The sequence below is a fragment of the Ruditapes philippinarum genome, unplaced genomic scaffold (assembly GCF_026571515.1).
Source record: "Ruditapes philippinarum isolate M1 unplaced genomic scaffold, ASM2657151v2 ctg4718_1_1_1_1, whole genome shotgun sequence".
Classification (NCBI taxonomy): domain Eukaryota; kingdom Metazoa; phylum Mollusca; class Bivalvia; order Venerida; family Veneridae; genus Ruditapes; species Ruditapes philippinarum.
In genome coordinates, this window is record NW_026864310.1 from 22,299 (window position 1) to 35,720 (window position 13,422).

Here is a 13,422-nt window from a genome sequence, read left to right on the forward strand (position 1 = left end):
CCAAAAACCCCAGGGGGTTAAATTTTTTAAAAGGGGGTTTTTGTGGGTCTTTTTAAAAAGTTTAATGGTTTTTCTTTTTTAAAAAAAATTTTAAAAAACCTTTTTTTTCCTGTACTTTTTTATTTTTTTATTTTTATTTTCAATTTTTAGCAAAAAAAAAAACCTTTAAAACCAAATTTTTATAATTTAAAACAAAAAACCTTTTTTTTTTCCAAAAAGGAAAACCAAAAGGGGCATTTGTGTTTTTAAAAAAAAAAAAAGAAAGAAAGGAAAAACCCTGCCCCTTTTTTTGGGCTTTTAAAAAAAATCCAATTTCCAATGCAGTTGACAGTATTATTAAAGGGGCCCATTTGGGAATTTTCTTTTTAAAAATGGAGGTTATGCATTGGGTTGGGTTTTTACCTTTTAAACGATTTTTTCATTTCCTCAAAAATGTTTTTTTTTTTAAAAAAACCAACGATTTTTGGGAAAAATTTAAATAAAACTTTTCCCTGGGTCTCCCAAAAGGGCAAAGGTTTTTAAAAAATAGTTTAAAAAAATTACCAATTTTGAAAGATGATAAAAAATTTTAAATTGGGGGTTTTTTTCAAAAATTTATTTTTGCTTTCCATTTCCTTTTTATGTTTTTTTATTTGAAACGCTTTTAAAAATTTTAATTTTCCCGGAAAGGGGAAAAAAAACGCAAAAAAAAAGGGAAATTAACCCAATTTTCAACTTATTTTACCTAATTTTACCCAGGAAAGGGGAAAGGGCCCCAAATGGGAAAAAAAAAGTTTTTGATCGCCCCAGGGTTTTGGGGAAATTGGGGAAAACCCCCCAATTTTAAAAAAACTTTTTTTTTTTTATTTTAAGTGGGAAAAAAAGGGAAAAAAACCCTTTTAAAAACATAAAAAAATTTCCTATTTTAATTTCCAAAGGGGGGTCGTTGGGTTTTCCCGCGATGAAGTTTTTGGAGGGGGGAAAAAATTTTCCCAAAAATTTTTTTTTCCCATTTTTTTACTATTTTTTAAAACTTAAAAAACGATACATAAAACTAAAAAAAAGTTATTGGATTAATACAAAAAGATTTTCCGGCCCAAATAAAAAACGAAGTCACACTATCCCAATCATCTCAAAAAAAAAAAAAAAACAGAACTTTAAAACATAATTCTTCAAAACGAACTTGTTTTCTAACTTCTAAAAGTATTGGATGGATAGATAGAAAAAAAGGATGTTTTTTTTATGACAATACATAGCTCTGACATCGATGCGTTTTGTCACATACAAAAAAGTGCCCCTTTAAATGAAAACAAGATTGTTGATGCAGAATTAAAAAGTTTAACCCAGTTCTTTGTGAACTACCCTCATTACATGAAATCAGACAGTTTCACTGTTCATTATTTGCAGATGGAGATAAGAAAATAGTGTCTTTTCAGATGACACAAATGTAAAAAAAAATGTTTTACAACAAAGCAAGAAAATGTCAATTGGAAGTGTTAAGCTGGTGTATGCACAAAAATCATTCATTTTTGTTTGTTATCTATTATCATTTCAACATGTGCATGAAATTATACTTCGCATACTCATGCATTTATGACCACTAATAAAAGTGTGTTTTTTTACAACAAAAAAACAACAACAACACATTCAATTATGAATTACAAAATTTGAATACAATAAAATCAAAAACATAGCTTGATAATTTACTTGTCAAATGAAAGGAATGCATTCAAATTGATAAAACTACTTTTCAAATAGTAATAACTAATCGATAAATCTGCGGTAAAATATTAATACTTTACATGTCAAGTCAAACAAAATAAAATAATAACTTAGATAATTGTATTCTTTACCGCATTGCTGTAAATGATCTCCAGATCTGCATCCAGTCATGTAACCGCTTGTATCTACGGCATATATACACATCATCGACTTTGGTATGGCTTTGCCGTCTCTTTTACAATGAAACAACTCATCATATTCGGTCACATTGTATTCTTCAAAACAAATCAGTTTTAACAACTAATAAACATATTTAACAAGTAAATTGAAAGCAACTTAATCTAGAAACAATAATGACACAGTTGTTTAAGGAATTGTATTTGCATATAATGGGAAATATAATAATATACTTCAGAAAGTGTGTATGTTAACAATTGAACGAACTACGATATAATAATCGAATTGATTCTGGTAATTTATGATACAACCTTTTGTAGGTTTGTAATAATGTTTGATTTTTATTCTGGATATATTAAGTTATATAAGTTATAGAATGTCTATAATTGAAACAGAATTGAATTATATGTCTGTAAAACATGCTATTTTATTTAGCTTCCATACCGTACGTGCAATAAGCAGTATATGTGAACAGCATTAAGTGTCTTGTCTCGAAATAACGCGAGCGCAATTGCTTGTCAAACATATCGGCGGTGTCAAAGGTTATATTTGGGTTGACGTTCAAGTCAATTTCAGTTCCATCGCATATTGTCCTATCAACAATTCTATGAATGGAATTTTTATTATTACAATATCATCCTAAATAAATCATACGTTTTTTGTCGTGTTTTTTGTTGGCCAAGAAATATTTAAATTGAATCTATTAACTTCATACAAACTTTAGCCATTTACCTTCATGATTATCTTGTTAATTCACTTTGTGGTATTTGAATAATGAATTTTGACTCATGCTTTTCAATTGTCATACTTATTTACTCTATAATCGTTTTTTCGAGCATTTTGTGGTCACCAAATATAACTTGTTGATAACAAATAGAATACTACATTTTAGTACAGTAATATTCTTTTTTACTAAGAACTATGAATAAAATATCAAACTCAATGTAAGTTAAAAATTTGATGCATTTCAAAAATATATTATACATAAATTTAAGATATATTATAATCAATGTTTGTAATTGGAATATCTGGGAATTGCTATACATACCCCTTTTACACGGCATTTTAATTTGAGAATCGAAACACTATATAATGTTAACATTCTTTTTTGACCACTAATTTAGATTCAACAAAAGAGATGAAAACATATTTAATAATACGCATATTTGATCTAATACTGCTCAAACAAATTATCAGTTAAATTCATATGAACACTTACCCGGATTTTTCTACTGTGCAGTTACAAAACGGATATGCAAAGTTTTCATTAAAATTGTCAACAATAGCCGCTTCACGGAATTTTAGTTGACAATTCGTTTTTACCTGAAACAAACATATTACTTTAAAAAATATTTTAATTCATATAACTATTTTTTTTATGTTTTTTTGTTTTCATCATTTCAGTTGTGATAGGAATGACATTTCATTAGTCTAAGAATGAGAACGCAATGCGCATACCGAATTTTTATTACATCTTATGAATAGTTGGTGCAGAAAAAAAATCAAATGTATATAAAAAACAACATCAATAGCCATTATTAACAGAAGTTTTATTGTTTATAAAAGTTACCCACGCCTGATGTAATGCGCTGCTCATAAACAGTCCTTATTTATACACATATTGAATTCATAAAGCATATAAAAGTGAAAACATTATTGCTTTCAGGAGAGATAAAAGTAACACAAAATGAGCTACCATTTGAACACGAAGTCCATGGACTTCAATGTCACCTTGAATTTATACCAAAGCTTATGTGAATTAATTGTTTGTTTTCTTTTTTTTTTGTAAATAACTTTAATACATTTATTTAAAATCATTTAAATATTTTAATTTCAATACATTGTCTTATATGATATAATGTAAAATATATTGTGCATCTGATATTCTGTTCCTAGGGCCTAAACCGTAAACCAAAGGGGTCATGCATACCAAATTGATTTAGAAATGTAAGTGTTCTGAAGCAAAATTTTAACTCAAACTTTTATTTTTAAAGTATCAACTGTGTAAAATAATTTTTACTAAATTAAAATGATATCATTCAGTAAACATTATTCTAATTAAAGTAACGGTGACATTTGATACCTTTTGAAACAAAAGCAAATCAAGCCGGGGTTATTCATAAAACCTTCTATATATCAAGTTTGTTGCAATTTCTCAACCTTAAAACTGTAGTTAAGTTACAGTCGGGACTTTTTTTAAGTAACGGTGACCTACACACAAAAGGGGTCCAAATGCAAAAAAAACAACACTAAAATAAATAAAAAAAAACATTGGTCTTCATTGAGGCCCTGTGTTCTGAGTTTAATTACAATATTAATTACATTCATGGCTATAACTCTTGTTATTGTCTGAGAGCCTTTATATCCTTTTTTTAGGAGCGGTGATCTTGACCAAAAGGGTTCTCGTACCAAGCCAAGCCTTTGTTCGAGCTTGTTAGATACAAAGTATGATTACAATATCACATACCTCATTTTAGTTATTGTCCAGAAACTATTTCACTAATTTTAGTTACAGTCACCTTGACCTTGCCCCTGAAGGATTCAAATGCAATAGGAATCTAGGTATCCATATCAACTTGCTAAATGCCATGTTCGATTACAACAATTCATGCTTAAATCTAGTTATAGCCCTGAAACTTTTTTCTTTTTTCAGAAACGGTGACCTTGACCTTCACCGCAGGGGGTCCAAATGCACAACCATCTCAGGCCTTTATTTGAGCTTAATAAATACCAAGATTACAAAATCTCATTTTTGAATCTAGTTATAGTCCGGCAATTATTTTTCTATCCTTGATCTTGATCCCTCGGACTACAATGCATACCAACGAAGATATACATATAAGATTGCTAAATACTAAATTTGGTTACAATATCTCATTCCTAACAAAAGTCATTGTCTGGAAACCATGTTTTCTATTTTAAGTAAGAGTGAACTTGACCTTATGCTCAGGGGAGCCAAAAAGCAATATCAACCGGGTTTTCTACATAAGGTTGCTATACAGACGGTTTGATTACAAAATCACAATACAAATTCAAGTTATCGTCGGAAATCATGAAGGAGACCGTTATACCGATGAATGAACCTATATAGCCCCCTAAATATTGATTACGGGGTATAAAAATGATCACAGCTTAACTGCTTCATTGTTGTGTAGTTATAAAAGATCACATTTTCTCTAAATATTTTTACAATATACACCCAAAGCTAGCCACATCCTGTGACCTGAACTTAGACCCAAGGGGCCATAGATGTCACAGATTTGAAAGAGGAACTCTTCCTCATACAACTATTTACTCATATTCAGAAGTAGAGGAGAAGATTTTCGACGAATTTACTACATAATCATTAGAAACCCCAGCAAACAACAACAACAAACAAACACAAATCATCAATAACAACATGCTTCAGAACATCGAAACCCTGGGGCTGTGGAATTCACAATTTTGGAGAAAAAAACATCCTCTCTCATAATCAAATATGCATTTAATTTGTTTCCTTATTAACCAGGAGTATAGAAGAAGGTTTTTCATTTATTTTTAAAGAAATAATGTACTTATACTGTATATATAAGTGGGCTTACGCCCTAGCACCAGTATCACTGACCCTGGGGTAATGAATTTCGTTTTTTTTTTCTAGAAGGCTCAATGCTTATTACAATCATTTTAACTGTCTGACTGCTTGATGTCCAGCAGTAATGAACATTTTTAAAAACTGCATAATTTATTATGATTTAAGCTCAAAACATCAGAGCCCAGATGACAGGATTTCACAATTTTTGTTCCTCTTCATCCATAAAAACTTTATGCCAAAATTTGTTTAAATTGATTCAGTGACTTCAGAAAAAAGCTTAAAATGTTAAAATGTTAACGCATAACGCACGGCGACGGACAAAACGGATAGCAATAGGTCACCTGAGTTATTCGAGTTCAATTGAAATATCTTTTTGTATATTAACATAGATTCATAATACAAACTCAATACAGGGATGAACAGTTCAAATGCATAGACGAGGATCAAACCTTAACAGTACTTAAATACTCAATGTTTTCAGGCAAAATTAAAATGATTCGTTCTGTTGAAAGTTATATCAGTCATGCAATCACAGTAACCAAAGTATGTGGCATGATATGGAGAGTCATAGTTCATGCCAACTTCAACTTACCCGAAGAAAACATGAATAACCCCACTCATGAAACAGCTGCATATCGTATAAATGAAGTCGAACAGCTATTCTTCCCGATTCCTTTGTAATTGGTTGACTTCCTGTACGTAATGCCATATCATAAACTGAAAGAAGAAAATATATTTTGAATATTGTTTTCTTCTCGTGTATGTTTCTTCCTTAGTTAAAATTGATGGATATAAATTACTTGATTCCAACTATTAACCAACCCAAGTAGTGTGTTTCTGCTGGTTATGATACGCCCAACTCCTATGTATAACACATGCTCTGTCTCTCTATATCTCAATGGCCTTTAAAACGTTAAAACTTAAATGCTATCAGTTGATAAAGTTAATGTAGATAAAATTATTGTGTATACCACCTGCTTTCTTCAACTCATGAATTTTAGTATGTTTTAAATGAAAATAAAAAGAACTGACCTGATTACAAAAGACAACTTAGCGCTTAACCTTGCAAGGAGCAAGTCGAGACCATTAATCTAAATGAGGTTTGAAGCAAGCTGAAAATGGCTGCAAAGAAATGGACTGAAACAACACAACTGTATAAATCTGCTTTGTGAAGGGTTGAATCAAATATTTCTTTGACTAACCTCCGCTAACCTTAATTAAAGGGGAAACGAAACGACAAGAAAATTCCATAACGACCGTAATTGTTTAATACCGTGATAGGACGGCTAAAGTCAATGCTGTATGGCACGCTTACCAAAATCTGTACAACACATCTGACACAAAGGGTCTTATTTTGTGCTATTTTCCTTTTTCATTTAAAATAGAAATATCATACTAAAATTTACGTGTTGAATTTTCTATACGGTATACAAACAAAGTTTATACGTACTGTGGTGGTCAACTGTTTTTTTATGATTTGGCAAAGTAGTTTGTTATATTATCATTTTCATAAAAATTTTTAAACGGTTACTTTATCCATAAATATACATGTGTTATCTGTTGATAAAGTAAATCGAGGTCATTCGTGTTTTTTATTTTGGTTAAATTGTGTAATGATTTTGATGCCTTTAATACCTTATAAACCCAAGGCAGGTTGAGTAACAGCTAAATCCCCTTCGGGAGCGGACATGAAAGTGTCCTTCTTTATGTTAAACAAACCATGGCCTTGATGTAATGTCATACATATTAAAAGCACATAGTCTCATGGGTAGATATTTGTGCTTAGATATTTAAAATATTCCATAAAGTCAGAAAGTTATGGAAAACATTTAAACATTGACGTTTTTGGGAAGCAACATGGATGTTGGGTTCTTAACATCGTGGCATAATGGTGATCAGAGTTATTGTGCTCTACACATCGTCTTAAACTGGTCATCGTCAAGTTATTTCAAATAATTTTCAGTAGCACGAAATGTAGACCTTTGAACATTTGACCTTTTTCTGCGACCCTGACCATTAGAGTAGCAACCCAATTGTTGCATTCTGCACATTATGGTATAATTCACTTGTGCTCGGTTATTTCGTTTTTTTCAGCGGTCTTAAATTTATTGATCGGAAAAGAAAATTAGACGTTTTAAAGTGTGCCTTTGATCTTGGGTGTAGCAGCCAACTTAGTGCACACTGCTTATCACCTCATGGTTCTTTCATGTGCCGAGGTATTTCCATTTTTTTTCAGCGTTTTAAAAGTTATGGAGCGGACTGAAAATGTAGATTTTTAACACTTGACATTTAAATGTGACCAAAACCTTGAAAAAACATCCTAATTATAATTGCGCTATACACATCGTCGTGTCATAATGGTTCTTACTTCCAAGCTATTCAAAAAACAATCAGCTGTTTAAATTGTGTAAAGCGGACACGAAATGTAGTCTTTTAATACTTGACCTTAAAGAGATACCTTGTTCTTGGAGGAAACAACCTATTTAGTACGCTCTGCATATTTTCTCATAATTGTTCTCACTTGTATCAAGATATACTTTATACCTTTTCAGTGGTTTAAAAGTTGTGAACGGTCATGAAATATAGACTTTTAACACTCGCCCTTAAAGTGTGACATTGACCTTAGAGGTAGCAACTAAATCATTGCGCTCTTCTCAACGTCACATAATGATGTTTACATGTGCCAAATTTTTTAGCAATTTTAAAGTTATGAGGCAGACACGAGTTGTTTAACATTTGAACTTTTAATTTGACCTTGACCTTAAGGGTAGCAACCCATTTTTTGCACTCTGCACATCGTCTGATAATAGTGATCACGTGTGTCCGTTTTTTAAAAGGTGGATGTCATTCTTATAATCCCGATTTAAATATTAAAGCGGTTAATTAAGAAACTTTAAGGAAAAAAAAGAAAATATTAAAAACATTTTTTTCTAGATTCTAAAGGTAAATAAAGGGAAGAATTTTATGACAATGCAGTGCAACAGCATTTTTTTTATTCAGGACTTAAATTTAGAAAAAGAACTTGTGTCATTCTTAAGTAAATTATGCGTTTAATTCAAACTCATTTACGACTCGATTGCTTCACAACGAACTTATTTTTTTAAGTTTGAAAAATATTAGAAAGAAGAGTAATTAATAATATATCCAATCACAATTACTAAGGCATGCAATGCGTACGAATAGGATTCTTAAACACATATTTGACTTTATCTCTTTTTTAAAAAAAAATAATGGTATCATCAAAAATTACCATAAACCATGTATTTGTCGAGACAGTAACAGCATTTGAAAGAGAAGAGTAAAATATTTTAAAAAAGGACGCTGCCTTAAAAATCGGGGGGCTGAAGAAAAAAAAAAAAAAAAAAAAAAAAAAAAAAAAAACAACAACAAAAAACAGAAACACTATTGTGAATGTCGATTAAATTTGCTTTGTCATATTTAGAATCATTTAAAACCAAATTACTTTTTGTAGTTTTTAATAACTTTGATCATTTCAGTATTTCTTTTAAATTATTTTTTGAACAGTCTTTTAATTCTTTATAAACTACGGATTAATTAAATGTAACGATATGGAAGTGTTCATTTTTAGAATAGAAAGTGTGATAAGCCTCATGACTCAACCGTAGAGCTTCAGTAGGGCCTACACTTTGAGTCTTGGACAGACTCTATAGTTTAAAACACTGTGACATTTGGCTACCAACATGGGTCAGTAATGGTGTTGCGGTTAAGAGTAATTGTGAAATTTTATCAACCTTAATTTAATATTGCATTGTATATTCAACGTTTTCGTATTTAAATGACTATGAAACAAAATATTTGTAAGAGTTACATGACGATTCCTGATTCGTCAAATTTTAGTTTTGCAGCAACACTTCTTGCCCCTCACCGCTATGGGTTCGAATCATTCCGACAGGGACTTTGGATTATTTCATATGAAAAACTTTCTAGCTAGCTTACAGAACGGTGGTTCTACTCAGGTTCTCGTTCGTGTCTTAAATAATGCAATGAAACGCACCTGAGGTCTTCATCTTCCTCAAGAAGAACAGATAATATAATTCTTAACAATTCTACAATTCTAGCCTTTTTAATTAACAAACCAGTACAAAGAGCGATTAACATACGTATGATTTGCAGGAATGATTAATTAAGATAATGGCTTTGTGAATATTTTCAAATTTATTGTATATTGCATTGGCGTTATTTCTTACCATTATTTTTCCACATCCTGAACATGATGTTTTAGGCCATATTTCTTTTCTCAATATTTTTGAAAGTTATGAAATATTAAAAGTTCTTTTATTAGTTTAATTGAAATTAGTTCAGGTTAATCGTTCTCAATAATTAGACTTGATTTGTAATGATGTTGGTATATATTATAAAATGAATATCATCGTATTTCCTGAACATGTACTATTGTCAAATTGATAATTGAAAATATCGGTTATATCTACGAGGTCTTTTTTATAAAAATAAAATAAACATGTTTTGACTTCAAACACAGAATATATGTTAGTTTTAAGTCCTAAACACTGTGAGTGTACACAAAAGAAATATATAGTGTCATTTAAAATCTGGCATGACCAGCTTTACTTGTAGTAGCGAATACAAATACCCATACACAGTTTATAGTATTTCTTTAAGTTGATAAGTATAGTTATATAATATTGTATACCAACCATAGTTATCTTCATCGCTATTATCCAAAAAGTCAGGTATAGCATTACATTGGAAAATATGAAAAATAAATAGGACGAAAATATGATAAAGAATATGTACGAATATGATAAAACGAAATGAAAAATGTACAAGGGATATATGACAACACAAAACATAAGACATTTGTACAAATAATAATCATAAGTGCCGGTTACATATTCATAGTGTTTAACATGTCAGTCAATTTTAAATAAACCAAGACCGCGCTAAATTTCGAGTATGAGTGAACAGCTTTCGATACCTTGGCTGACATTTGCGATCCGCTCGTAAATGGGGACTATTTACTTATTGCATTAGACGAGTATTCAAGATATCCAATAGTAGAAAAAAATGAAAGTATTTCAACAAACTATGGAGGGTTATTAATGCCAAAATTACATCTTGCTTTCTTACGTTACATCGTGCTTTCTAACTTGTACATCGTGCTTTCTAACTTGTACATTATGCATTCTGGCATATACATCTTGCATTCTGACTTTTACATGTTGCTTTCTACATGCACATTATGCTTGCTGCTGTGTGCGACTTGCTTAATTTTATGTTGATGTCGTTATTTAACGATCAATTATTATTCATTTGTTGATCTGGTATATTAATTTAATAAATTAACATGTAACTGTTTGTATTTACGTCTATTTACTCAGCTTGAATGACAAATGTCATAAGGTAGAATGCGCATGGCCAAAGCCGAATGCAGCAAGCATAATACAACGCGACAACTGGTGTAATAATATGTGACACCCAAATTATGCTAACAGGTGGCGCTACAGTTATATTCTCGGTAAAGTCCGTATTGCGGTTCGGATTCAGTTTACAAAGTTACGTCCCTTTGTTTTAAAATTTCCATTTGCACTCATGGAGAAAATATACAAAACGATTTATATAATTTTTATATTTATTAATGAAACTCTGTAGGTCAAATTATATTTCCAGCTGACAATGACAAGTTGCACATTTCCAAATCAACGGTTTTAGATTTTTTTTTTCAACATTGTTCAAAGTGCTTGGGCCATAAAAAAAAAACTTCTTATTAAAAAATTTCATCCTCTTAAAAAGTTCTTAAATTTTGACATTGCTTATTTCCAATACCTGTGACCATCCACAACATTTTTATGTGTTTTTATTAATTAGGACATTTTCATTTTTCACTAAGTTAAAATTATTCACTAAGATGCTTTATGAATACGGCCCAGGTTCTTGTTCACAGTGTCAGTTTAAAACTGAAGGAACTGCTGCCAAAATCAGCTGATTCTGAGAAAAAAAAAAGAAAAAAAAGGCAAAACTGTCTATATAGTCTGTCAATCTGTGAGAGTTTAGCTTTAGGAGGAATTATTTCATAATATTAATTGATGAGTATATTAAATGTACAAAAATGTCCCAAGAAATGGTTAAAATATCAAATGCATTGTTTGTCATAGAAGGTAGTAATAAACATTTTTTTCCACATTCTCAGTGATGTATTGCAAGTACTATTGCCTTAATGTATAAAACTTTTTTGTCTTAAATGATTAAGATCTGCTATACATTTCCAATATCATGAACGCTATAATTAAAGAAAACTACTAATAAGGCATCTTCAGCCAAACATGCAATATTCATTTTATAACCATTTCTTGGGACCAATTTTGTACATTCTGTTTTATGTACTCATCAATTAATATTATGAAATCATATCTCTTTGCGAAATCTGCTCAAACGATACCCTCTTTACACACGTACAGGTCATTCTCTGCTAAAGACAAACCAGCGATGGATAACAATCCAGTAAAATTTCAATGTAATAAGGAAAGAGGGTTTGACAAGTACAAAAGATATATACCACGGAACACTAGAATGTTTTATTCATGTGCTGATTTGTCAAGTGCGCGTTTTTCATGTAATGCAACTTCACAATAAGCTACAAAAAATCGACATGTCTTGCCTCGCCCATCACCTCGACATACTTTTCGGGCTGCAATGAACCGTTGACTTGATTATATATGCATTATACATATTTAATATGTTCATTTACATATCATCTTCGGACAAATTGCAGTTTATTGTCAAAAATAAATGTAAAATTCATAAAAACACCCTACTTTCGGTTTTTTGCAGCGTACCCTCATGGCACAACATAATTATGCTTTTATTTGCGTTAATCGTTAAATAGGTATGTAATATTTCTTACTTTTATGTAAATATTACATACTTAACGATTAACGCAAATAAAAGCATATGTCGTGCATTGTGGGTACGTATGTGTTAAAAAATGAGAGGGCACCTGTGATATAAAAATTCAAATGAAGAGAGGTAGCCCGTGCCGCTGCAAAAGAAAAAAAAAGCAAAACTGTCATAAGTCTGACAGACTAGACAGTTTTGACATTTTATTTTATTTCTTTTCTCAGAATCAGCTGATTTTGGCAGCAGTTCCTTCGGTTTTAAGCTGACACTGTGAACAAGAACCTGGGCCGTTTTCATAAAGCATCTTAGTGAATAATTACAACTTAGTGCAAAAATACATTTTTTTTGACAAGTTGAATTTTAAAAAATCTAGCCATGTCAAAATTTAAGAACTTTTCAAGAGGATGGAATATTTAAATAAGAAGTTTTTTATGGCCCAAGCATATTGAACAATGTTGAACAACTGTTCTATTTTATAATTATTTGTTGATGAAAAAGAAAAAATCTAAAACCATTAATTTGGAAATGTGCAACTTGTCATTGACCTACAGAGTTTCATTAATAAAAATAAATATTGGTTCAAATCGTTTTGTATAATTTGTACATGAGTGCAAATGGAAATTTTAAAACAAAGGGACGTAACTTGGTAAACTGAATCCGAACCGCAATACGGATTTTACCGAGAATATATCTGTAGCACCACCTGTTAGCATAATTTGGGTGTCACATACTATTACACCAGATGTTGCGTTGTATTATGCTTGCTGCATTCGGCTTTCGGCTATGCGCATTCTACATTATGACATTCGTCATTCAACCTGAGTAAATAGACCAAAATACAAACAGTTACATGTCAATTTATTGATTTAATATACCAGATCAACAAATGAATAATAATTGATCGTTAAAAAAACGACATCAACATAAAATAAAGCAAGTCGCACACAGCAGAAAGCATAATGTGCATGTAAGAAAGCAACATGTAAAAGTCAGAATGCAAGATGTATATGCCAGAATGCATAATGTACAAGTTAGAAAGCATGATGTACAAGTTAGAAAGCACGATGTAACGAAAGCAAGTTGTAATTTTGGCATAA

General features: G+C 30.8%; 1 protein-coding gene across 1 annotated transcript in view; it reads right to left on the reverse strand.

Moving 5' to 3' along the window:
- The window catches only part of LOC132725149 (uncharacterized), a gene marked incomplete at its 3' end in the record, with an annotated part of 47,933 nt that overhangs the window by 21,864 nt on the left and 12,647 nt on the right, over positions 1–13,422 (reverse strand). The window contains 4 exon segments of the mRNA XM_060710237.1: positions 1,833–1,976; positions 2,323–2,483; positions 3,098–3,201; positions 6,042–6,166. Of these exon segments, the coding sequence (XP_060566220.1) occupies positions 1,833–1,976; positions 2,323–2,483; positions 3,098–3,201; positions 6,042–6,166 (534 nt within the window).